The sequence below is a fragment of the Saccopteryx leptura genome, chromosome 2 (assembly GCF_036850995.1).
Source record: "Saccopteryx leptura isolate mSacLep1 chromosome 2, mSacLep1_pri_phased_curated, whole genome shotgun sequence".
Lineage (NCBI taxonomy): Eukaryota > Metazoa > Chordata > Mammalia > Chiroptera > Emballonuridae > Saccopteryx > Saccopteryx leptura.
Genome location: NC_089504.1, coordinates 323,252,812 through 323,280,190, shown reverse-complemented (window position 1 = coordinate 323,280,190; position 27,379 = coordinate 323,252,812). Strand labels below are relative to the sequence as shown.

Here is a 27,379-nt window from a genome sequence, read left to right as displayed (position 1 = left end):
GTCTCGAACCTGGGTCCTTGGCATCCCAGTCCGACGCTCTATCCACTGTGCAACCGCCTGGTCAGGCTCTTATAACATTTTAAAAATAATTTTTATTTAGCAAGAGACAGAGAGACAGATTCTTGCATGCACCCTGATGAGGATCCACCCACCAAGCCTCCTACGGGGCAATACTCTGCCCATCTGTGGCCACTGCTCCATTGCTTGGCCATTTTAGTGCATGAGGTGAGGCCATGGAGCCAACCTCAGCGCCTGGGGCCAACTTGCTCAAACCAATCGAGCCATGGCTGCAGAAGAGGAAGAGAGAGAGAGAGAGAGAGAGAGAGAGAGAGAGAGAGAGAGGGAGGGAGAGAAAGAGAGAGATAGATAGATAGATATGGGGAGGGGAGGATCAGGAGGGGTGGAGAAGCGGATGGTTGCTTCTCCAGTGTGCCCTAACCGATAATTGAACTCAAGACTTCCACATGTGGGGCCGATACTCTACCATTGAACAAACCAGCCAGAACCTCTTATAACAATTAAAAAAATATAAATGTACAGTAAATTTTGAAGACAGGGCTTACATTATCTCTGTGACCTTAAGACTACTGTACAAAGACACTATACTAAAGATAACAGAGGCCAGAAGCATGGTTAGGGCAGCATACTTAACTGGGCACTCTACAGTTACACTGACAGTAGAAGCCCTTTAGGGAAAGGCTATTTCCTTCAGTCATCAGTGTAGCAGACCTGTATAAAATTTATACTGAACCTCACCACTATAACTGGTCACCACTAAGTCTTTCCCTGCCACCTGGGGGGAGGTGAGGAGCCTGGCCTGGCAGGCCAGGGGCACACCAGTAATGAGATTTTGCACAAATTTAGCCCTAGATAAAACTAAGAAACTAAGAGTTATCTTGCTTTTATGTCCACTCTGTCTTTTGTTCACCCTCTCCTTCTTCTGTTGCCCTTTAATCACACCCCTTAGACTCCTTACTATGTGCTCACCTATCTTACACTAAGGTTTCTTCGTAACAGCAAAAAAACATGAAACCATTTGTAATGTTGATCAATGGAAGGGTGGATGAATAATTACTCAATGGAACATACAGCTATCAAAATAAATAATTTTCGCCTGACCTGTGGTGGCGCAGTGGATAAAGCGTCAACCTGGAAATGCTGAGGTCGCTGGTTCGAAACCCTGGGCTTGCCTGGTCAAGACACATATGAGAGTTGATGTTTCCAGCTCTTCCCCCCTGTCTCTCTCTCCTCTCTCTCTCTTACTCCCTCTCTCTCTCCTCTCTAAAATGAATAAATTAAAAAAAAAATGTAAAAAAATAAAAAATAAAAAAATAAATAATTTTCAGCAACACATAATAATATTAGCAACATAAGTAGAAAGTCCCAAAGGTTACATATAGTATGACCCCTTTATACTAATTAAAAAAAAAAACTAAAATAAAAAACAATATAGCCTGACCAGGTGGTGGCACTGTGGATAGAGTGTTGAACTGGGATGTGGAGGACCCAGGTTCGAGACTCCGAGGTTGCCAGCTTGAGCGCGGGCTCATCTGGTTTGAGCAAGGCTCATCAGCTTGAGTCCAAGGTCGCTGGCTCGAGCAAGGGATCACTCGGTCTGCTGTAGCCCCACAGATATGAGAAATCAATCAATGAACAACTAAGGAGCCACAACGAAGAATTGATGTTTCTCATCTTTCTCCCTTCCTGTCTGTCTGTCCCTATCTGTCCCTCTCTCTGACTCTCTCTGTCTCTGCCACAAAAAAAATAAAATAAAAATAAAAATAAATAAATGCATTATTTTTAACCACTCAGAGCCCATTTCCTAAGGGGGATAAATGCTCATCAAACATGGCTACAATTAGAAGTAAACAGTGAAAATAATAGTATTTTCAAAAAAATAGTATCCTTCAGAATTTATATGACCTTTGATGAAAAACTAGTGGTTAAAGGTATTTCATGGATCAGAGAAGAAAGTAAAGGCACAGATATTTCTTTAAGGAGAAGTCGGCCTTCCCTCAGTCTTCCCAAGGGCACATGGAACAGTCACCTGGTAGCTTACCTTTCCATCCACTCACTAGACAAGTTTTAAAAATGAGACTGAGGCCTGACCAGGCGGTGGCGCAGTGGATAGAGCATCGGACTGCGATGCACAGGACCCAGGTTCAGGACCCCGAGCTCGCCAGCTTGAGTGTGGGCTCATCTGGTTTGAGGAAAAGCCCACCAGCTTGAACCCAAGGTCGCTGGCTCCAGCAAGGGGTTGCTCGGTCTACTGAAGGCCCGAGGTCAAGGCACATATGAGAGGGCAGTCAATGAACAACTAAGGTGTTGCAACGCGCAATGAAAAACTGATGATTGATGCTTCTCATCTCTCTCTGTTACTGTCTGTCTGTCCCTGTCTATCCCTCTCTCTGACTCACTCTCTGTCTCTGTAATAAATAAATAAATAAATAAATAAAAATGAGACTGAGTATACAGGTAACATAAAACTTCAAGAGGAAAGGCATTTTAAAAATCCATATGCCTTGGAATGTTAAATCATTGGTATGAGTATGCTTCAACTAAACTATATACTATATCTCCTCATGAATAAGATGCACCCTTTTCTGAAAAATTTGAAGTCTAGGCCTGACCTGTGGTGGCGCAGTGGATAAAGCGTCGACCTGGAAATGCTGAGGTCACCGGTTCGAAACCCTGGGCTTGCCTGGTCAAGGCACATATGGGAGTTGATGCTTCCAGCTCCTCCCCCCTTCTCTCTCTCTGTCTCTCTCTCCTCTGTCTCTCTCCTCTCTAAAAATGATTAAATAAAATAAAATAAAAAAAATTAAAAAAAAATTTGAAGTCTAAAAACAGGGTGCATCTTATACAGTGGTTGTAGATTCTTTTTACTTGCATTTCCCACTTTTTCTCACGGATGAGTTGTTGTATAAATTTTATGATGAATAAAACTTGAGTTTAATTACTTTATGTAATATTTTTTTTTCAAATTTCAGGTCCCAAAATTAAGGTGTGTCTTATACACGGGAGCATCTTATACATGAAAAATATGGGTAATATTTTATTATTATTATTATTATTATTTTAATTTATTCATTTTAGAAAGGAGAGAGAGAGGGAGAGGAGAGAGAGACAGAGAGAGAGAAGGGGGGAGGAGCAGGAAGCATCAACTCCCATATGTGCCTTGACCAGGCAAGCCCAGGGTTTCGAACTGGCGACCTCAGCATTTCCAGGTCGACGCTTTATCCACTGCGCCACCACAGGTCAGGCTGGGTAATATTTTGATACAGGACCTTTCCCATTTTTACTGGAGGTTGGAAAGGGTATAAGCTGCTTTCTAAACTGGAAAAACAAATGCTACTCAACTCATGTTGTCTAAAAGAAGAGTAGGCACAAAATTAAAATTAAATAACTGTGGTAGTTCATATTCAAATCTAGATTTGTTTTGTCAAATAAGTACCCTGTGGCTGGGTTTATATTCAGTTCTAGATCTGTTCTGTCCAAAGCCTATGTGCTCTTGCCTGACCAGGCAGTGGCGCAGGGGATAAGAGTGTCCGACTAGGATGTGGAAGACCCAGGTTCGAAACCCCGAAGTTGCTGGCTTGAGAGCGGGCTCACCAGCTTGAGCGAGGGGTCGCTGGCTGGAGCATGGGATCATAGACATGACTCTATGGTTGCTAGCTTGAGCCCAAAGGTTGCTGGCTTGAAGCTCAAGGCCACTGGCTTGAGCTTAAGGTCACTGACTTGAGCAAGGGGTCACTCGCTCTGCTGTAGCCCACCCCTCCACTGTCAAGGCACATATGAGAAAGCAGTAAGTGAACAACTAAGATGCGCAACGAAGAATGGATGCTTCTCATCTCTCTCCCTTCCTGTCTGTCTGTCCCTATCTGTCCCTCTAACTCTGTCTCTGTCAAGAAAACCAGAAAAACAAAAACAAACAAAGCCTATGTGCTCTTTTTATCTTTTATTCCATAGCTGTCCTTACTCTTGCGATTCAGTTTTCATTCTTCCTTGCCTTAGTACTTCATAATTTTCTTTTATTTTATTTATTTTTATTTTTTTGTATTTTGTATTTTTCTGAAGCTGGAAACGGGGAGAGACAGTCAGACAGACTCCCGCATGCGCCGGACCGGGATCCACCCGGCACGCCCACCAGAGGCAACGCTCTGCCCACCAGGGGGCGATGCTCTGCCCCTCCGGGGCGTTGCTCTGCCGCGACCAGAGCCACTCTAGCGCCTGGGGCTGAGGCCAAGGAGCCATCCCCAGCGCCCGGGCCATCCTTGCTCCAATGGAGCCTTGGCTGTGGGAGGGGAAGAGAGAGACAGAGAGGAAGGGGGGGGGGTGGAGAAGCAAATGGACGCTTCTCCTATGTGCCCTGGCCGGGAATCGAACCCGGGGTCCCCCGCACGCCAGGCCGACGCTCTACCGCTGAGCCAACCGGCCAGGGCCTATAATTTTATTTTAAATTCCAACTGTTGCTGACTTTCCCCCCATCTTTTGATTTTTTTCCCTCTACCATGGCAATTCATCACTCCTTTAATTGTGGGTACAGAGTTTTAAGTATCCCACAAAAGGCAATATTCTAAATTTCATTAGTTTAGTTTGATGATTTGCTATACCACTTAGAGTTTAAACAGGGTGGAGAGGGAAAACTAATAGCCAAAGCAGACTGCTTCTCCAGCAAGCTACCGGTAGTATTTTGAATTCAACTCAAAATGGAACTAGGGAATCAATTTGACTGTCTTCCTTCCCTTTTCCGAAATAAACTGATAAGTTACTTATTATGCTATAAAATAATTTTAGGTCTCCTAAAAATTCTTTCTCCTATATTTAACTTATCAGTCTAGGGTTATTGAATCTATTCATTAATTATCATTTGAACACTTAAGTGTTTATACTATTTAATATTTTGCCTAGAAAAAATGTTGAGGTAATTCCTATAGACAGTACTGGGGAAAGATGAAGAGATCAGGACATTCAAACATCTGTCTATTGAAAGCAATTTAAAAAATAATGATACCACTCATCTAGGTCAATAAAAATAGAAAATCAGTAGGTCATGAATATCTTAGAATAACTTTCTTTTGAGGGGCTACGCTAGAGAAGACAGTAAAGGGAAGGGAGAAGACAGTAAAGGGAAGGAACTTCTGATTCTGAAAAACATAAGAAATTCTAACTTTAAAAATTCTAGGTTGTCCTCACCAGCTGGCTCAGTGGTAGAGCATTGGCCTGGTGTGTGGAAGTCCCAGGTTCGATTCCCAGTCAGGGCACACAGGAAAAGTGACAATCTGCTTCTCCACCTCCTCCCCTTCTCTCCCTCTCTCTCTCTTTTCTCCTCCTGCAGACATGGCTCAAAAGGTTTGAGCAAGTTGGCCCTGGGCACTGAGGATGACTCCATGGCCTCACCTCAGGTGCTAAAATAGCTTGGTTGCTGAGCAATGGAACAACACCCCAGATGGGCAGAGCATTGGCCCATAGAGGGCTTGCCAGGTGGATCCTGGTCAGGGTGTATGCAGGAGTCTGTCTCTCTGCTTCCCCACCTCCCACTTAATAAAAAGTAATGCTCATTTGCCTGGCTGGTGGTGGCACAATAGACAGCACATTGACCTGGGACACTGAGGTCCCAGGTTCAAAACCCTAAGGTTGCCTAGTGCGAGCTCATCCAGCTTGACCACGGATCACCCGGCTTGAATGTGGGCTCACCAGCAAGAGTGTGGGGTTGCTGGCTTGAGTGTGGAATCATAGACATGACCCCATGGTTGCTGGCTGGAGCCCAAAGGTTGCTGACTTGAGCCTCCTGGTCAAGGCACGTATATGAAGCAATCAATGAACAACAAAAGTGATGCAACTATGAGTTGAAGCTTCTCATCTTTCTCCCTTCCTATCAGTCTCGCTAAAAGAAAAAGAAAAGCTGGTTTAAGCTTAAAGACAGTTTAATTTCTATTTACTATAGATGAGTAATATAACTTCTCGGAAACTCCAAAGGCTAGGGCAACAGAAAAATCTTGGCTATACATATAATTTGCTAATTTTTTGGGCCAGATCTTTAAATTTAGACACCATGTGTTCATTTAGTTACCAGATATTTATCTATCACCTGTTATGTGTCAATCAAGATGCCAGGTGCTGTGAATATAATCGTGAATAAAAATAGGCACGGCCTCTACACCCAGAAGCTGACAGTAGTAGAGACAGTAATCATATACACTCGAACATAAATGTAAAAATCAAACTGTCAGTACAGGTAGGACATGCTGCTGTGAACAGAGGTCCTGAGGAAAGAAGGTATTTGACCCTGTCAGAAGAGGTGTTTTGTGAATGGAACACAGCTGACATTATCTAACCAGGGGTTCTCAACAGGCTGCTGGTGTAGCAGTGGAGGTTTACTTGCCATGGGATATTTGGCAGTGTCTGGGGACTTTCTGGATTGTCACAATAGAAAGAAACCACAGGCATCTAGTGCATAGAGAATAAGAATACAGCTAAGTATCTTAAAATGCACAGGACTGCCTCCACAACAAAGAATTATCTGGCTTAAAATATCTATAGTGCCAAATTGAGATATCCTGCAGTAGGCAAAGAAAAAAACACGGGTCAAGACTAGTGGTGGAAGGACTCAAGCAGAGAAAATGACGGGATAGATCACTCAAGGCTTTACAGAACATGTTAAAGAGTTTTAGTATTACTTAAGAATACAGGGGCCTGACCGGGAAGTGGTGCAGTGGATAGAGCATCAGCCTGGGATGCAGAGGACCCAGGTTCAAAACCCCAAGGTCAATGGCTTGACCGTGGGCTCATCCGGCTTGAGCGCGGGGTTGCTGGCTTGAGTGTGGGATCATAGGTATGATCCCATGGTCGCTAGCTTGAGCCCAAAGGTCGCTGGCTTGATGCCCAAGGTTGCTGGCTTGAGCCCAAGGGGTCACTGGCTCGGCTGGAGCTCCCTGGTCAAGGCACATATGAGAAAGCAATCAATGAACAACTAAGGTGCCACAACAAGGATTTGATGCTTCTCATCTCTAATCATTCCTGTTTGTCCCTGTCTCTCTCTCTTAAAAAAAAAAGAGGAGGGAGGAGGAGCAGGTGGGTGAGGACAGTGGTGGTAACTTGTTTGAATTTAGATTTTTTTTTTAAGTGAGAGGAGGGGAGGTACAGAGACAGACTCCTGCATGTGCCCTGACCAGAATCCACCAGGCAACCCCATCTAGGGCAGATTTAACACCCAAGGTGGAGGCTCCATGGAACCATCCTCAGTGCCTGGGCCTGATGCACTCAAATCACTCAAGCCATGGCTGTGGGAGAGGAAGAGAGGAAGCGGAGGGAATGATAGAGAAACAGATGGGTGCTTCTCCTGTGTGCTCTGGCAGGGAATCGAAACTGGGACCTCCACATGCTGGGCTGATGCTCTACCACTGAGTCAATCGGGCAGGGAAGATTTAGATTTTTTAACAGTCACTAACTGCAGTATGACAAACAGATTGGAAGGGAATGAAACTAGATGTGGGTGGATGAGATAGGTAGATAACTAATCTAACTTCTTAGAAACTTCAAAGGCTGGGGAAACATAGCAGGCAGTAGTGGGAATGTGAAGGCAGCCAGGAAACTTCCTTCTGTAAATGTTCAGTACGGAAGAGGAGAAAGGAAGAAGGGGCTCAGTCCCTCCTGCAGGTGGGTTTACGTGGCAGTTAGCCAGGGCTATGTCCTTCAGAATTCTCTCAAAGTGGAAGAGTAATCTCTATGAACAGATGAAATGCCTTCTTTGTATTTAAAATGAAGGGACAAGCCTGACCAGGTGGTGGTGTAATGGACAAAGCATTAGACTGGGACGCAGAGGACCCAGGTTTGAAACCCTGAGGTTGCTGGCTTGAGCATGGGATCATAGACATGACCCCATGGTCGCTGGCTTGAGCCCAAAGGTTGCTGGCTTGAAGCCCAAGGTTGCTAGCTTGAGCAAGGGGTCACTCGCTCTGTTGTAGCCCCTGGTCAAGGCACATATCAGAAAGCAATCACTGAACAACTAAAGAGCTGCAACAAAGAACTGATGATTCTCATCTCTTTCCCTTCTTGTCTGTCCCTATCTGTCTCTCTCTCTGACTGTCTCTGTCAAAAAAATAAACAAATAAATAAAATAAAATAAAATGAAGAGATAAGAGTACACATTTTTGGGGTTTTTTTTTAGATGCAACATATGATTACTTGTAAACCACTTTGTAAGGATTCAGGCAACAAAAACTGGAGTAATTAAATTTTAATGTACAAGCTATAATCCACATTTATAATGAGAAGCTTAGGAAGTGATAAAACCAATGACTGGCTTGACTGAGTATATTATCAAGAATATACTTTTCCTCCGTTATTACATAAAAACAAAATATTAAATGTTAAAAATCTATTTTATTATCAGACATATCATATATAGAAAAGAGAAAACATACAATGAATGGTTTAAAGAATAAAAGTAATACTCATGAATTCACCTGTAAGTGGCAATATTTTCTAAATGGCAAAAATTTTCATAAATGTTTTGTTTCATAAATAGCTTTAAGATAAAAATTTAGGTTAAAACTACATAAAGAACACTTCAAGGCAACACTTTCCCACTACTGATCAGTAATACTATTAAATGAAAGAAAACCTCTCTCCTGTAAACACTGAAAAAAATTCTTATATTTAAAAAGTTTCATTTAGTATCTGACAAAATTCACATTCCAGCTGACAGGTAATTTGATTAGTCAAACAAAATTAGTCTTTCTTTACTGTTATCAAAGTTAACTCCACAAATTTGTAGCATTACCACCTGCAACATGTTAAAACTGATATTCTACAGCAGTGGTCCCCAACCCCTAGCCATGGACCGGTACCGGTCTGTGGGCCATTTGGTACAGGTCTGCAGAGAAAGAATAAATAACTTACATTATTTCCGTTTTATTTATATTTAAGTCTGAATGATGTTTTATTTTTAAAAAATAACCAGATTCCCTTTGTTACATCGTCTAAGACTCACTCTTGACGCTTGTCTCGGTCACGTGATAAATTTATCTGTCCTACCCTAAAGGATGGTCTCTGAAAATATTTTCTGACGTTAAACTGGTCTGTGGTCCAAAAAAGGTTGGGGACCACTGTTCTACACCCACAAAAATAAAAACTTTGGATAGAAGCCTTTTAAAATGATCTTACTCTGGCTAGGTGGTTCAGTGGCTAAAGCGTTGTCCTGGTGTACTGAGGTTGCAGGTTGGATCCCCAGTCAAGGCACGTATGAGAAGCGATCAATGAGTGCCCAAGTGGAACAACGAGTGATGCCTCTCTTTTGCTCTCAAACCAGTGGAAAAATTTAAAAAATACATAAAATGGTCTGATTTTTCTCTAGTAAAACAATAGGTTCATAACTGACATATTTGGTAATATTATACCATATTATCATGTCTTATATAATGAAATATTAATATTTTATGTAAGGTTTATATTTAAATTAAATGCAACTGTGTATCTGGCTAAAGACATATAGTACTGTACTAAAGCATTATTAATCTGTAATGACACACAGGTCTTTAAAGAAAATTCCTTAATTTCTTTGGAGGGGCAATTCCCAACCTCCAAAACTTCTTTTAAATCAAGAATTGGAAGCCCTGGCCGGTTGGCTCAGCGGTAGAGCGTCGGCCTGGCGTGCAGGGGATCCGGGTTCGATTCCCGGCCAGGGCACATAGGAGAAGCGCCCATTTGCTTCTCCACCCCCGCCCCCTCCTTCCTCTCTGTCTCTCTCTTCCCCTCCTGCAGACAAAGCTCCATTGGAGCAAAGATGGCCCGGGCGCTGGGGATGGCTCCTTGGCCTCTGCCCCAGGTGCTAGAGTGGCTCTGGTCGCGGCAGAGCGACGCCCCGGAGGGGCAGAGCATCGCCCCCTGGTGGGCGTGCCGGGTGGATCCCGGTCGGGCGCATGCGGGAGTCTGTCTGACTGTCTCTCCCCGTTTCCAGCTTCAGAAAAATACAAAAAATAAATAAATAAATAAATAAAAATAAAATCAAGAATTGGCCTGACCAGGCGGTGGTACAGTGGATGGAGCGTCAAACTGGGACCTGGAGGCCCCAGGTTTGAGATCTCGGGGTCACCAGTTTGAGCGCAGGTTCATCTGGTTTGAGCAAAGCTCACCAGCTTGGGCCCAAGGTCGCTGGCTTGAGCAAGGGGTCACTTGGTCTGCTAGTAGCCCCCAGTCAAGGTACATATGAGAAAGCAGTCAGTGAACAACTAAGGTGTTACACTGAAGAGTTGAAGCTTCTTGTCTCTCTCCCTTTCAGTCTGTCCCTAGCTATCCCTCTCTCTGACTCTCTGTCTCTATCAAAAGAAAAAAAAAAAAAAGAATTGTATGACTTGATTCATGTTTGGTTTAAAATGAAACTAGGATAATCTGAGCTTTATCCTTCTCTGCTGTAGGCCAGAAAAGCCTTTTTCAATTTAACTATTTTAATAGGGCAAAGATATTTCCTCAAAAACTGAGCTATCACAATAATTTTATTCCACATTTCCTCCCACTCAAACAGTGATATTAATATTAGTCCTTAAAGAATTACTCACCCCTGGCCGGTTGGCTCAGTGGTAGAGCGTCGGCCTGGCGTGCAGAAGTCCCGGGTTCGATTACCGGCCAGGGCACACAGGAGAGGCGCCCATCTGCTTCTCCACCCCTCTCCCTCTCCTTCCTCTCTGTCTCTCTCTTCCCCTCCCGCAGCCGAGGCTCCATTGGAGCAAAGATGGCCCGGGTGCTGGGGATGGCTCCTTGGCCTCTGCCCCAGGTGCTAGAGTGGCTCTGGTTGCAACAGAGCGATGCCCCGGAGGGGCAGAGCATTGCCCCCTGGTGGGCAGAGCGTCGCCCCCTGGTGGGCGTGCCGGGTGCATCCCGGTCGGGCGCATGCGGGAGTCTGTCTGACTGTCTCTCCCTGTTTCCGGCTTCAGAAAAATACAAAAAAAAAAAAAAAATTACTCACCCAATGAAAGCCACCATCTGTTCCACTATGTGTTTGCTGAACGTTATTATAACAAAGATTTTCTGTAAAGAAAACAAGAGTTAAAATAAAGATTTCAGTCAAAAAACCCCAAAAATGCCAACATAAATTCACAATCCTAATAAAGAGGTGAGGTGCTGCCCTTAATTGTAATTTTTAAAAATTCTTTATAAAAAAAATAAGAAACACCATTTGCTACATATTTTGTATTTTAAAGATTTTTTCCTTAAGCACAGTTCTAGTCTTACTAGGATACTTGACCATGTCTGAGGGAAAAATGAGTCATGAAACCGAAGACTGTGTGGACACTCCGCACGTTCCGTATCTTAGAATGGTGTGTACAACGGCAGTCGTGGCTTTCCATACAGCTCCTCCACTGAGATGAAAGCTGATCAGCCTGGTGACAGGGGTCCAGGCTAAATCTAATCCAGAGGAGTTTGAAAAGACTGTATGTCCTTCATGGAAAGTTTTTATCTTTATTTAAAATTTTTTTAATTGAATTTATTGGGGTGATGACATTGGTTAATAAAATTATAGTTTTCAGGTGTACAATTCTGTATCATATCATCTGTATATTGAATTGTGCTCACCACCTCAAGTCAAATCTCCTTCCATCACCATCTATACCAGGGGTCCCCAAACTTTTTACACAGGGGGCCAGTTCACTGTCCCTCAGACTGTTGGAGGGCTGGACTATAAAAAAAAACTATGAACAAATCCCTATGCACACTGCACATATCTTATTTTAAAGTAAAAAAACAAAACGGGAACAAATACAATATTTAAAATAAAGAACAAGTAAATTTAAATCAACAAACTGACCAATATTTCAATGGGAACTATGCTCCTCTCACTGACCACCAATGAAAGAGCTGCCCCTTCTGGAAGTGTGGCGGGGGCCGGATAAATGGCCTCAGGGGGCCCGCATGCGGCCCGCAGTTTGGGGACCCCTGATCTATACTATCCCCTACCCTTCTCTACCTCCTCCCCACCTTTCCCTCTTATAATCCCACACTGTTGTCTGTGTCTATAAATTTCTTTTCATGCCTGACCAGGCAGTGGCACAGTGGATAGAGCATCGGACTGGGACATGGAGGACCCAAGTTCGAGACCCCAAGGTTGCCAGCTTGAGCGCAGGCTCACTTGGTTTGAACAAGGCTCACCAGCTTGAGCCCACTGGCTCAAGCAAGCAGTCACTCTGTCTGCTGTAGCCCCCTGGTCAAGGCACATATGAGAAAGCAATCAATGAACAACTAAGGTGCCACAATGAAGAAATGATGCTTCTCATCCCTCTCCCTTCCTGTCTGTCTGTCCCTCTCTTTGTCACAAAAAAATAAATTTCTTTTCATTGCTGAATCCCTTCACCTTTCTCACCAGCCACCTGACCCCACCCCCTGACAGCTGTCAGTCTATTCTCTGTATCAATGAGTCTAGTTCTATTTTGTTTATTTTGTTCATTAGATTCCACATGTAAGTGAAATCTTATCTTAAAAATGTTTTAAAAAATATTATTGATTTTAAAGAGAGGAAGGGGGAGGGGAGAGAGCGAGAGAGAAACACTGATTTGTTGTTTTACTTTATGTGTTCATTGGTTGATTCCTGCATATGTGGGTCACACCCACAACTGTGGCATATTGGGATAATGCTCTTACCAACTGAGCTACCTGGCCAAGGCCTGAAATCATATCTTCATGGAAAGTTGTTTTTTAAAAATTTTAAGATTTTATTTATTGATTTTAGAGAGGAGAGAGAGAGACAGAGAGAGAGAGAAAAAGGGGGAGGAGCAAGAAGCATCAACTCTCATATGTGCCTTGACTAGGCAAGCCCAAAGTTTCAAACCAGTGACCTCAACATTCCAGGTTAATGCTTTTATCCACTGCACCACCACAGGTCAGGCCTTTTTTTTTCCCCTCTAGATTTTATTGATTTTTGGAAAGAAGGGAGAGAGAAAGAGAAAGAGAGGGAGAGTGAAAAAGAGGGAGAGAAGTGGGAAGCATCTCCTTGTAGTTGCTTCCTGTATGTGCCTTGACAGGGAAAGCCCAGGGATTTGAACTGGAGACCTCAGCATTGCAGATCGACGCTTTATCCACTGCACCACCACAGGTCAGGACCATAGAAAGTTTTTAAAGAAGGAGTACCATGAAAGTTCCATTCTCAGATCCTGAATGAGCTTGGATGTTCAAGATCAGCATACAAATAAAGGCATCAATAGGTTACAAGGTGGATGATGATTTTATAAACAATGTTACACAAATGGTGTATGAAGATTATGAAGCTAATAAGACTATTATAGATCATTTAGGGAGAAAAGCATTAATACATTGGGTTCTAGTATCCATACTAAAAGCCAGTTACTTGGAGCTATAAATCTGCTAAGAAACAGCTAAGGGTTTTATCTCTCAGTGGTCTCACTAACATAAGCTTTCCTCACCATCATTTCTTAACATTCAAAATAAGCCAATGCCCAGATAACTGCATAATTTCATTGCTTAAAATCAAACCAAGCCTGACCAGGTAGTGGCGCAGTGGATAGAGCATTGGACCGGGATGCAGAGGACTCAGGTTTGAAACCCCGAGGCTGCTGGGTTGAGCACGGGCTCACCAGCTTAAGCAAGGGGTTGCTGGCTTGAGTGTGGGATCACAGACATTGACCCCATGGTCGCTGGCTTGAGCAAGGGGTCAGTTGCTCTGCAATAGCCTCGCGGTCGAGGCACATATGAGAAAGCAATCAATGAACAACTAAGGTGCCACAACGAAGAACTGATACTTCTCATCTCTCTCCGTTTCTGTCTGTCTGTTCCTATCTGTCCCTGTCTCTGTCTCTTTCTCTGTCACAAAAAAAAGGAGAAGAAAATAAAAAACCAAACCCAAGACTTTTTATGTAACAGCTTGAAAATTTACTGTTCTGGGCAAGACATATACGTGTCAGACATTTAAGAACTTAAGTCTTAGCATCATTCAGGCTGGATGGAGGTCTGAGTGGGGCATTCTACCAAGTAAAAGGCACAGACTACTAAACAGTACCATCGACAGTGTGCAGAGAGGAAACAAGGGGAAGGAGAGAGTAGGAAGAAGACAGATATGGGGATAGGGAACTAACAGTGGCAGAATGAACAAAGAAAAATGTATCTGTAAAAGAAGGGTTCTTCAATGGTAAGAAGACTCACAGACAGATTCATTTATTAAATATTTACTGAGTGCTTACTACATGTCAGTGAGTCCAGAGACAAAAATCTGTGTCCTCTCAGAGCTTGTATTCCTGTATATGTGTGGTGGTAGTGGGTGGAAAGTAGAGAGCCAATAAACCATACACATCATAAGTGAACTGTATGGGACATGAAGTCGTACATGAGCATGCTCACTTCTCATCTTCTTCATTAGTAATGTTTCTAAGAATCCTTCTACAGGCAGAGGACTTCAACTTGTGCAGTGGAAGTTGTGGGAAATCCTGATCTAACATTATTCGGTGAGCTGATATGCAACGTTTAGGGGAGGTTTAACAGATAGCAAAATATCAACAAAAATAACATTATCGAGGAAAGTTGTGTAGTTTAAGCTGATGGGAAAAAGAGAACCAGAAGAGGAGACAAGTTTACTGTGAGATTACAGAAAATCTGTGTGTGGTATCTCCTGTTATTTCAGAACTAGTTATAACGTTTATATTACTCATTAATATTGCTTACCGAAGGAATGAGAAATGTTTGTTGCCCTGGGCTACACCTGGATGTACATCAAGTGACGTGCCTTTAGAAAGCACATCTCTCTGATCAAACGGAACACAGAGAACACAGCCCGGGCTCTCAGTTTAGTGAAAGAACTCATATGCTTCCCTTTCAGAAACACAGATTGATTTTAGCTTTCTTTTTTCCCTTCCACACAGAAACAGGAATGAGCTTTAACTTTCTAGAGTTTGGTTTGTATTCCTGGCTGTAGGCATGTATTTTATCTTCTGTAACACTCAGTTCCCCACCTACAAAATACAAATCATAACCACCTCACAGGACTGTCCTGAGATAACCAATGCCAACTGCCTGGCACAGGTCCTGATAAAATAGCAGGCATCAAACAGGTTAGCTTTTTTCCTTAATCATATAAATAATTCACAGTTAAGAAGACAATGCAACAGACTTGGAAAACACTGAACCTGAAGCCAAAAGACTAGGGTTCAAATTCCAGCTGTTACTTACTCTCTCAGGCACTTATTAACCTCTAAGTTTGATAATTACAAAATGGGAGTAATGATTTCTTTATCCCAAGATTATAATAATTAAATTAGATGTCATACACTAAGTGCTTTAAAGTGTGAAGTACTACATAAAAAATAAGCAGTATCAGAACGTCAAAAAAATCTACTGAGGCCTGACCTGTGGTGGCGCAGTGGATAAAGCGTCAACCTGGAATGCTGAGGTCGCCGGTTCAAAACCCTGGGCTTGCCTGGTCAAGGCACATATGGGTGTTGATGCTTCCTGTTCTCTCTCTATCTCTCCCTCTCTCTCTCCCCCTCTCTCTCCAATAAAAATAAATAAATAAATAAAAATCTAAAAAAAAAAAGTGAGCAAACTAAAAAAATACAAAAAAAAAATCTACTGAGAATGTTCTAAAAAATACTATTTTTGACTATTCTGTAATGAAAGGACTGATAATTTGTATACCCTACCACTACAGGGTACTTTTAGCATAATAAATTTTACTATAATTTATAGAAGATTATTACATAAAACAGGATGCATATGTTTATGGATTCCTAGAGAAGTTGCTGTTATTAAGGGAATTAAACAAATATGTTACTTCCAGAAGACTTCCAAAAGCTAAATGAATGTTTCTTTTTTTCCCTCAGAGCTGAAAACATTACGGAAAACATTATCTTCAGATACATTGCAAATAACTTATTACTCATCATAATATTTTGTTTGAAAAATCCTGCTATGATATTTTAAAATCTTTACCAAAGACACAAGCATTCCAATATTAAAGAACCAATATCCATTGAACAGTATATTCCTTGAGGGAGGGAAAACATATCCTTGAAATTCAGAGTGATTATCATGGCAGAAGAGTAGAAGACAGGTTCAACAAATTCATCTCAAATGCCAAAATCTAATATTAGAACCTGGGCAGGTATAAGCAGCTGAAAATTTTCTGTTTCATTCTTCTCTTCTAAGAACTAGAGGTAGAGCAGTGTTAAGAAGAAACTTAGCCTGACCTGAGGTGGTGCAGTAGATAAAGCGTCAACCTGGAAACGCTGAGGTTGCCGGTTCAAAAGCCTAGGCTTGCCTGGTCAAGGCACATATGGGAGTTGATGCTTTCTGCTCCTCCCCCCTTCTCTCTCTCTCTCTCCCCTCTCTATAATGAATAAATAAAATCTTAAAAAAAAAAAAAGAAACTTAGGGGATGGATATGTTTTTAATTATTAAGGAATCATACCAGGGCATAGACATTACTCACTGTTCTTGCCTTTCCTTTGGTGAATGCCTCTTTGTTGTAAACCTCATTGATTAAGAAATTCTTTCCAGGTTAATTTTATTTTATTCTGGTGAGATTTGCCCTTAGAAGGAAACAATTCACATCACAGTCCTAAAAGCACATATCCACTTCCCCTCATTAAATTGATAGTCTCTTTTCTCTCCTTTATTCATGTAGTATATACCAGTGTTCAACCGATGTGCCACAAGAATTTTTAAAACATGCAATACCTGACTATCTAGCCAGGGGCACTGACTTCTTTTGCCTTAAGATTGTCAAATAAGAAAATGACAACAGCCAACACAACAATAGCCATCTGGTATGAATGAATCAAATGTTTTATCTTTTTTGTTTTTTTGTCAGATCGTTAAAAAATATATTTTTTGGTGTGCTGCAGAATTTTAATAATTAGTTTATGTGCACCATGAGATGAAAAAAGTTGAGAATAGCTGGTATATATTAAAGGTTTTGTTAAGAATGGCTTTAAAGGCTAGCAGACTTCACTTCTCTAACCACAACCCACATCTTTTTGCCTCTTCAGGGACCCCTTTCTTCCCCATTCCCCCCAACACTAACATCTGTCTGGTTTTCTGAAAGGATACTGGTATCTTGAGAGGAAGTGTTATATACAGTGTGTGAGAGAAAAGTAGAATTAGTGAAAGGCAATATTCTCTCAGCTCATGGCTAGTAAAGATACACTGTTCAGACTATATGCTATATGTGAAAATGATGTGCATTTTCCTACATGGGAACACTTTTTTATTTGGTAAAAGTCCTGGATAGCCTAAACAGGCGGTGGCACAGTGGATGGAGCATTGGACTGGGACACAGAGGACCCAGGGTTGAAAGCCTGAGGTCGCCAGTTTGAGCGCAGGCTCAACTGTCTTGAGTGCAGGCTCACCAGCTTGAGCACAGGGTCACTGGCTTGAGCATGTATGTGATCATAGACATGACCCCATGGTCGCTGGCTTGAGCCCAGAGGCTGCTGGCTTGAAGCCCAAGTCGCTGGCTTGAGCAAGGGGTCACTCACTCTGCTGTAGTCCCCTGGTTAAGGCACATACGAGAAAGTAATCAATGAACAACCAGGGTGCTGCAACGAGGAATTGATGCTTCTCATCTCTCTCCCTTTCTGTCTGTCCCTGTCTGTCCCTTTTTCAGTCTCTCTGTCACCAAAAAAAGAAAAAGTCCCGGATAAAAAGTGAAATTAAAGAAAGAGATGAAGGAACAAAGGTAGAAAGAAAGAAGGAAAGAAAACAAATAGAAAAATGATAAAGAGGCACAATTTTCCAACAGGGAAAGGGAAAACCTGCCCCAAATTTGCTACTCTTTAAATGACGGTTGAAAATCTAAGCAAGCTGCCAACCAAAATAAGCAAAACCCAAATCTTAACACCTTGGAAGTATGTTTCAGCGCCTTTTAATGGGCTCAGCATCATTAGGCAGGGGATAAGATGAAATAATTACCTGAATATGCATTTTAATTATTGCTTTTCCAATCAAGGTGGCACCAAAGAAAGTCCAAAAAGGTACAAGAAAGTGTCCACATGTTATTCCAGCCAGATCAAATAGAGGATTTGGAATCTGTTTAAAAAAAAAAAGTTAAAATGGAACTTCCATATGTAATCCAAAGAACAGTTCAGTTTTACCATCTCTATGTAAACCCTACTCACACTGTGCAGAGAGGTAAGGTTCCTTAAATCAGTACTAGACTGTTCAGAAGGTTAGGCAAGTATTCTAATGTGTCAATTAACTAGGTCTCACATTCATTCCAGGCTATTGTTCAGTCTACTCAGAGCAAACCAACTTTCCTTTTGCTTGTATTGTTTATGGCTAATGTCCCATAAATATAGTTTTTTTCTATCGCATTAGAAGTGGATAAAGTCAATGGATCAACAGAAATTTAATACCATCCACTAGATACTTGGCTATTTGGTAGCTGTTGTCTAAGGTGAGGTATAAATGATAAAAAACCTTAAGATTATTTTAGTAGTTACTACAGCTGGAAAATCCTTAGTCTGAAATAAGAATATTATCTAGAAACTGCTCACGCCTATAGCAAACATTCTTGTAAGCCCACAAATACATTTCTAGGTGCATGTACTTTTACTTCTTTTTTTTTTGGTATTTTTCTGAAGTGAGAAGCAAGGAGGCAGAGAGACAGACTCCCACATGCGCCCAACCAGGCATGCCCCTAGGGGGCGATGCTGTGCCCATCTGGGGCGTTGCTCTGTTGCAACTGGAGCCATGGAGGCAGAGGCCATGGAGCCATCCTCAGCGCCGGGGCCAACTTGGCTCCAATGGAGCCTTGGCTGCGGGAGGGGAAGAAAGAGATAGAAAGGAGAGGGGGAGGGATGGAGAAGCAGATGGGCGCTTCTCCTGTGTACCCTGACTGGGAATCGAACCCAGAACATCCGCATGTTGGGCCGACACTCTACCACTGAGCCAACTGGCCAGGGCATGGTGCTTTTACTTCTCAATACTTGTATTTTATTTTGTAAGAGCTCAAGGCTGTGGGGTTGTGTGATATATTTTAGAAAGAAAATCAAGTGTGAAAATATACGAGCACTGATTCAGATGTTTTGAATACGCAGTCCCAGACAAAAAAGTGATTTACAATAAATACCTTTTCCAAATATTCCCACATTTCAAGAATGCTAAATGACATTTCATATAAAAATGCAAAGAAACCACAAGCTGTTTTTGAGTACTTTATCCGTGTTTCTCCCATGGAAGTACTCTGTCCTTTTGGCTATCGGCGCTGAACCATTTCTAAGTCAATTAATTTACATAATTTCATTTTTGAACTTTCATAGAAAAGCCCAGTTATTTATTAGATATTTGTGACATATTTCCTTTTAAAAACAGTGTCATGACTAAATTAGAATTCAAGTATTCTTTTGTTAGTAACACTTGGATTTAATAACTCAGTTTTGTTTTTCCCATCCAAATTCAAAGCCTTTATGCATTTCCATCTGTCTGACAACCATGTAATAACAATACTATTTCAGAGCCTTACAAGTATCATTTCTTGTATTTTTTCATGTGAATATCACAACCCCATGAATTACAATTTTAATTGTTCTCTTTTTTATCAGGCTCCACCTTACACAAGAGCGTGAATGCCCAATCATCACGCTTATGAGCTACAAAAGTGTCCACATATATTATCTAAATCCTCACATTAGTCTTTGCTGTGATGGTCTTATTGCCCCATTTTGAAAATTAAAAACCTAGGGCTCAAAGAGTGGTTAGTAGGAGACATGACTGGTTTAGGAACTCAAGCAAGCCTGACTCCAAAGACAATTCTTTCCACTATATCACACACAACACACTATAAACTGCTCAAATAGTTAAGATCAAACTGTGATAAAAAGAAAAGTTAGATTATGAAAATTTCTAGTAATGTCAAGGTCAAAAGATAGTAATTCAGACACATGTATATTTTAGATTATCTCCAGATGTTGATATCAGATTAAAAGTTTTAGTACAAAATGATCTCCTTTTTGGCCATTTGCTTTGTTAAGGGGTGAAAAGGTGGTACTCAAAGATGTATTAATGTTCTAGTATGTAATAGATAAAATAGCTATGTGTGAGTAAACAATAACTTTGTAAATTTTACTTATAACGGTAGCTTTTATCAAAGCAACTAGGTGCACCCAGTTATTCTGGCCAAATCCACCACTGAATTACCAACAATTGTGTAAAGGCAACCAAAGAAAACTTGGATCAAAATGCTCCATTTCAAATGTAACTGCTTCTATTACACATATGAGACCAGGGTAAACACTAACTCATCAAAGAATGTCAATTTTACAAATCTGCATTTTGAGACATTAAGTTAAAAAACTTTTTTTCAATTACAATTTACATTCAGTATCATTTTCTATTAGTTTCATGTGTACAGCATAGTGGAAATATTAACTCTTTGACATAAAGAGCTTCTTAGTTCACTGTAGCCAAAGATGCCCTTAACTTTGTCACGATGTTCCAATTATCTAACTAGGTATTAATGTCACTTAAGACAGGTTTTATACAAATTCTTCTTTATAACTAATGCTTGAAACTTTGGAAAAAGACTACTTATCCATAACTCTGGAAAGAATGAGGTCATTGTTATTTGGTTCAATGCACTTCATTATAAATTCTTCATGGGAAGGATGGATTTTGTCTCCTTTGTTCTTAGTGAATCAGGCCATTTAGGTCTGAAGTCATCATGACATGATGAAATGCTTAAAAGTCAATAAACAAAATATAAACTTATCTACCAGAAAACAGCTCATCTGATGAGTAAGATGAATTATTACTAAAATTGCATACCCGTTAAAAGTGATAACACTATTATTCATTTAGGCATGTATCTTTAAAAATAAATTGGATCAATATATGAACCTAACATTTATTGGATACTTACTGAAGCACAGGCCAAAATTCCAAAAAATCCAACCTTCTGTACTAGGTTTTGAACTGCTAGCTTAGCTCGGGAAGCAAAGTCCTGTATAGAAGAAGGATATCAAAACATTAATGAAAAGAACGAAGAAGAAGGAAAGATGACTGTTTATAGAGTTTATAATATTAAATATCTCATGATCTGAAAGCATTAATTTAATAACTAGGATGAATTATTTTAAAAAATTACAGGTTGCACTGGAAACCATGCAAATAAAACCTTGATAGAACATTAATTACTTCCTTAATGATAAACTTATACCAGATTTCAAGAATAAGCCAAAATGTTATTTTATTTTATTTTTTACCTAGGGATGAACAAAATGCTATAAACTAACCATGAATCAACTCACTCTTTTGGAAATACTAGCCTACCATATTTATCTATTTCTCTTTCCTTCTATAGCTTGCCAGACTCATTTCCTGATTAACATCAGGGTAAGAAATCATAGGATTTTTCAAAATAGCCAATGAAGACACCTGTGCTTATCAGTAGCCAGAAGATGGAAAAAAAAGTTAATATGGCAATAACTAAGCATTCATTACACTCGAAAACAAAATAGCATTCTTCATTTGCACAGCTTGTGCTAATTTAAAAAAAAAAATCATTTTAGAGAGGAGAGACAGAGAGAGAGAGAGAAAGAAAGAGACAGAAGTAGGGGGATGAGCAGGAAGCATCAATTCCCATTTGTGCCTTGACCAGGCAAGCCCAGGGTTGTTGTTTTTTTTAAACACCCCCCCCCACACACACACACACACAGGGACAGAGAGAGTCAGAGAGAGGAATGAAGAGAGATGAGAAGCATCAATCATTAGTTTTTTTCATTGCATGTTGCGACACCTTAGTTGTTCATTGATTGCTTTCTCATACGTGCCTTGACCGCGGGCCTTCAGCAGGCCAAGCAACCCCTTGCTCAAGCCAGCGACCCTAGGTCCAACCTGGCGAGCTTTTTGCTCAAGCCAGATGAGCCTGTGCTCAAGCTGGCAACCTCAGGGTCTCGCACCTGGGCCCTCTGCATCCCAGTCCGACACTATCCACTGCGCCACCACCTGGTCAGGCAAGCCCAGGGTTTTGAACCAGCAACCTCAGCATTCCAGGTGGATGCTTTATCCACTGTGCCACCACAGGTCAGGCTGTGCTGGTATTTATAAAATGCTTTCACATTTTACTTCAGCCTTTCAAACTAGTGAACTCAGCTTTCCAGGTCAGCACTTTATCCACTGTACCACCACAGGTCAGCTTTACTTCAGTCTTTCAATAATCCCTGGATATAGACAGTGCAGATTCTTCAGTCTCTAAAATCATGCTCTTTTTGTTTCTCTGCTGCTACTTCCAATGCTGAAACGTGCATTTGGCTGGCTAGTTTAGTTCCACAATTTTCTTCTTCCAGCATGTTGCTGCTACAATTTTATATATTATATGTATAAATTTTTCCCTTTATTTTAAATTTAAAAATTTTTCTTAAGTGAGAAGCGGAGAGGCAGAGGCAGACTTCCACATGTACCCCGACCAAGTTCCACTCGGCAAGCGTACTATGGGGAGAAGCTTTGCCCATCTGGGGCCATTGCTATGTTGCTCGGCAAACAAGCTATTTTATAAGAACCTGAGGTGAGGCCATGGAGCCATCTTCAGTGACTGGGGCCAACTTGCTCCAACTGAGCCATGGCTGTGGGAGGAGACGAGAGAGAGATAGAGAGAGAGGGGAGAGGGAACAGAGGGGTGGAGAAGCAGATGGTCACTCCTCCTGTGTGCCTGATAGGGAATTGAACCTGGGACACCCACATGTGGGGCCGAGGCTCTACCACTGAGTCAACCGGCCAGGGCCTGTATAAATTTTTCTTAGAAATATCAATCTGAAATTTGACTATAATTTTTTTCTGATTTTGAAATGGTATATATATCAATCAAAATTTCAATAAAAATAATGTATTTTTTGCTCCATAAGACGCATTCCCTCCTCACCCCAAAAGTGGAGGGGAAAATGCCCATGCTTCTTATGGAACAAAAAATACGGTATTTTATTAAGTATTTTAACACACCATTTGCTTCAGAATATTTTTTTTCTTATTTTCTTCCTTAAAACCCTAGGAGTGTCTTATGGTCAGGTGTGTCTTATGAAGTGAAAAATTTGTTAATTAATATGGTAAAGAATATTAGCTAATGTGTAAATGTTTTTCCAAAAAGTATTCACATCATAGAATCTCTTCCTCCCTCTTATGTTCAATATTCTATTAATAATAGGCAACAATCTTATAGAAATGCCAGAATATAAAAAATAGAAAGTTCCTTCACAGAATAGGAACACAATTTTAAGCACTTCTCTAATTAATGAAGTTGTATATTCCCATTAAAAAAAATAAAACAGAAAATCTTTAACAAATAATATGTAGAATAACCTAGCAAATTACCATAATAATAAATAGTAAAAATTTTAAAATAATACCTTATTTCTAATTACTTATTGAGGATAGTGAGAAAGTCAAAGGAATTCAGCCAATAAGGTATATGTATTTTAAAAGATATTAACAGTCAATATAAACATTTTTGAGTTTAGCCCTGGCTGGTTGGCTCAGCGGTAGAGCGTCGGCCTGGCGTGCGGGGTACCCGGGTTCGATTCCCGGCCAGGGCACACAGGAGAAGCGCCCATTTGCTTCTCCACCCCCCACCCCCTCTTTCCTCTTCTCTGTCTCTCTCTTCCCCTCCCGCAGCCAAGGCTCCATTGGAGCAAAGATGGCCCGGGCACTGGGGATGGCTCCTTGGCCTCTGCCCCAGGCGCTAGAGTGGCTCTGGTCGCGGCAGAGCGACGCCCCGGAGGGGCAGAGCATCGGCCCCTGGTGGGCAGAGCATCGCCCCTGGTGGGCGTGCTGGGTGGATCCCGGTAGGGCGCATGCAGGAGTCTGTCTGACTGTCTCTCCCCGTTTCCAGCTTCAGAAAAATACAAAAAAAAAAAATCCAAAAAAACATTTTTGAGTTCAAGTATATATGCTCTCAAAATTAATCATTAACTAAATTCTACAATGCAATTTTGTTACTTTACAGTTTATTTCCAAAGAGAGAACTTTTATTTTTTCAGTAAGTCATTATATTAGATTTAGTATTTTTAAACAACTGAACTACTATAGTAAAGAGGACTTTCTTTTTTCATTCAGGTTTCTAACTGAAGATGTAATTTTTTCCCCTTAAATTAATTATTGTATTAAGAACAAAATGTTGATTTTACTAGTTTAAAAACTGTTTAAGAATATATAATAAAATCATTTTTCCAAAATAACATATTTTAAAAAATTACACTTGTTTATTTTAAATATTTTACTCAATCCAAATTATTAAACTTGTAATTTACTAGAAGCACTAAATAAAAACTGGTAAGCCATAACGGAAAAAAAGGGTTTTGAGTTTTTTAAATATCGAATAATACTATTACATTATAAATTGGTTATAAGATTTTCAAATGTAGCCTAAGAATCAAAAATACACATTCAGTAAATGCCTTTTTAAATAGCTTTTAATATCTTTTTATAAAAAACTCTATGCTAATAAAAGGCAAGATGGTACTCAATTACTAAGTAAAAAAAAAAAAAACTATATAAATTTTATTTTAAAAACAATATACTTCTAATAAATGTATTTTTCAAGTCAGACATATGTGGGAACATTTTTTCTGTCACGGGATTTATGTACTCTTCAATATATAAAATTATAGAAAATTAGATTTTTGCTTAAAATGGTATAAACAAGATGATGCTGTTTCCTTTAAAAAGTTTTTTTCTGACATATGGGAGTTGATGCTTCCTGCTCCTCCCCCCTTCTCTTTCTCTCTCTCTCTCTCTCTCTCTTCTCTAAAATGAATAAATAAAAATAATTTTTAAAAAAATTAGAAATGAGAGTGGAGAAATAACAACTGACACAACAGAAATACAAAATATTATAAAAAATACTATGAAGAACTGTATGCCAAAAAACTTGACAACCTAGATGAAACGGACTATATTCTTGAAACATATAATCTTCCAAAAATTAATCTGGAAGAATCAGAAAACTTAAACAGACCGATTATAACAAATGAGATAGAAACAGTTATCATAAAACTCCCAAACTAGAAAAGTCCTGGGCCTGATGGCTTCACAAGTGAATTCTACCAAATATTCAAAGAGAAACTAACTCTTATCCTTCTTAAGTTATTTAAAAAAATTCAAGGGGCGTGCATAATACTGATTCCAAAACCAGGCAAAGACAACACAAAGAAAGAAAATTATAGGCCAAAAAAATAATAATAATAATTTTTTTCTCCCAGTTAAAACTGACATACAATATTATAGGTGTCCTGTTTCTTTTTGTCTTAATTTCAAGATTTTAAATCTTATATTTATTTAAACCAGGCAATGGTGGTAGTGTCATCATTTAAAATTGATGGTATTTTCCTTCCAGACACACACACATTCACATTTACATTGGAAAATAGGTATAACTATACCAATTGGTTTATATAAAAAAATGATTAAACATTATACAGATCACCTAATATACAAAATAATAAAAATATTTAAGCCTTCAGAGGTTCAAGGAATCATGTTTTTAAAAACATTGTGAGACTAAGGAGCCATTTTATCCCTTTGGGGCAGAATCTCTTTACTCAACAGAAATTAGACAAAAACAAATGAAAATAGACTCCTTGTTGTTTTGGATGCCTGGCCGCCGTCATCACTTACTCTTAACAGGGCTTCAAGAATTCTTAAGGGAAAAGAGTTTCTGTATCTAAATAAGTGAAATAGAAACCTCCCTTAACCATTTTCTTTTTTAAAATTATTTTTTAGCTGACATATCGTACAAGGAAAACTAGTTCAGTGTCTTTTTAAGGGAAAGTTTTTAGTTTTTTAAAAAGTCTAAAAGTCATGTACTGAAACAGATTTCCTAAATCTTATTCTGTGTTTCACACACACGCACACAGTGACTATGCTGCTTTCGGTTCCTATAATTTGTTGTCCTGGTCTTTCACAGTATTGTTAGAATTAAAATTACATTTATACATTAAACTGCCCATGAACATTTATTTAAATTAAACTAATATGAAGTCTGCACAGCTGTTTTCTTTACAAAACACCAACAGTAACAGGATATGCAGCTCAAGGAAGTACTGAAGTTTTTCCTTGCCAGTGTAATTAACACAAACTCAGAGAATCACTGCACTAGTATTTACACCGAATCTAAAATATTTTACAATAGTAAACATGAACCCAACCATATATATTTTTTATTTTAAACTTACTTTACTTTAAAGGCATATATTCAAAACTTACTGATAAGGCTTCAGAGGCTTTATTAATATAATTTTATTGAAAACATCATTCTTTTATTGTCTAAAAAGTTCTACATGTAGTTGTACTTTCCTTGTTTGTTGCTCTGTATAGTTTTAAAACTTCTTTATTTTTTTAAACAACTTGGTACTTTTTCATTATTTGTGTAAATTTGACAGCTCTTTGTTATGTTGATTTTAAAGTAACATTGTCTACACATTAAAATATTTATAGTCTCACCTGCTTTAAAAAGAGTGAATTGTACTGTGGGTATATTATTTGACAATAAACCCAAATAATCAATACGCACACCTAAAACCAGCAAAACACTCCTCCTTTACTAAAGTTTAAAAGAACCATTTCAAATAAAATTTGCTATTCTTTTCAGGCCATCAAATAAAATAAATAAGCCAAGAAAAAATATGCACCAATAATAAACAATATTTTAAAGAAGTTTAAAAAAATTGTTAGGTATTCAATATTCAAATAAAATATAAAAGGAAATTAACATTTCATTTTAATGGTTCTGGTCTGTTTGTGGGAACAATGTAGTAGTTTTAACTTGATTACTTCCTCAATTGTTATTTTTCATTTTTAAAAAATCTGTACAACTAAAACCAAATTCCTTTTAATAGTTTCATTTCTCTGGATTCACATTTCACAACGTTTACCTATTTCACAATTTAAATGCTTGTGAGGAAAGTTTCAATCTCTAGCATGCATTTATAATTAGTTATTACATATCACTTTCTACTTTTTAAAAATAAACAAAATACAAGTAAATAAAATTATCTTTCCTACTCCCACTGATAAGAGATTGTATATGTAACCAAACATGCTTCTGAAAGTTAGAATGAGAGTCACTAGTATTTCCCAATGACTACAAGAAGACAGATGAAGAAAAATTAAGTCCTTATCACAAACAGTTCAAGGATTAGTAACAAATAATAATAATAATCAACCACACAAAGCCTTCAAGTATGAATATTCTGCATTACTTTTGCTTCACATTTCTTTTTCCTAAGAAATATATTTATAATTACGGGTATAATTAGCTTTCAAAATATTAATCTTTGAATCTAAAGATGTCAACTTGGATCTAAATATATAAAATAATATTTATCTTCAAATGGCAATGGCAATCTGTTTCATTTTCGTAAGTGGCCACATGAAATTTCAAGATCTCTTTAAA

The 27,379-nt window shown here is 39.5% G+C and overlaps 1 protein-coding gene and 1 non-coding gene across 2 annotated transcripts in view; both read right to left on the bottom strand.

Annotated features, from left to right (window-relative positions):
• Positions 1–27,379, bottom strand: part of VMP1 (vacuole membrane protein 1) — a 134,872-nt gene that overhangs the window by 18,636 nt on the left and 88,857 nt on the right. Inside the window, exons 8-10 of the mRNA XM_066363153.1 lie at positions 20,858–20,938; positions 17,911–18,027; positions 10,967–11,028 (exon numbers count right to left, since the gene is read on the bottom strand). Of these exons, the coding sequence (XP_066219250.1) occupies positions 10,967–11,028; positions 17,911–18,027; positions 20,858–20,938 (260 nt within the window). The remainder of the gene's footprint in view (positions 1–10,966; positions 11,029–17,910; positions 18,028–20,857; positions 20,939–27,379) is intronic.
• On the bottom strand, positions 18,828–18,903 carry TRNAV-AAC (transfer RNA valine (anticodon AAC)). The gene has a single exon. It is a non-coding gene; the product is annotated as a tRNA-Val (tRNA).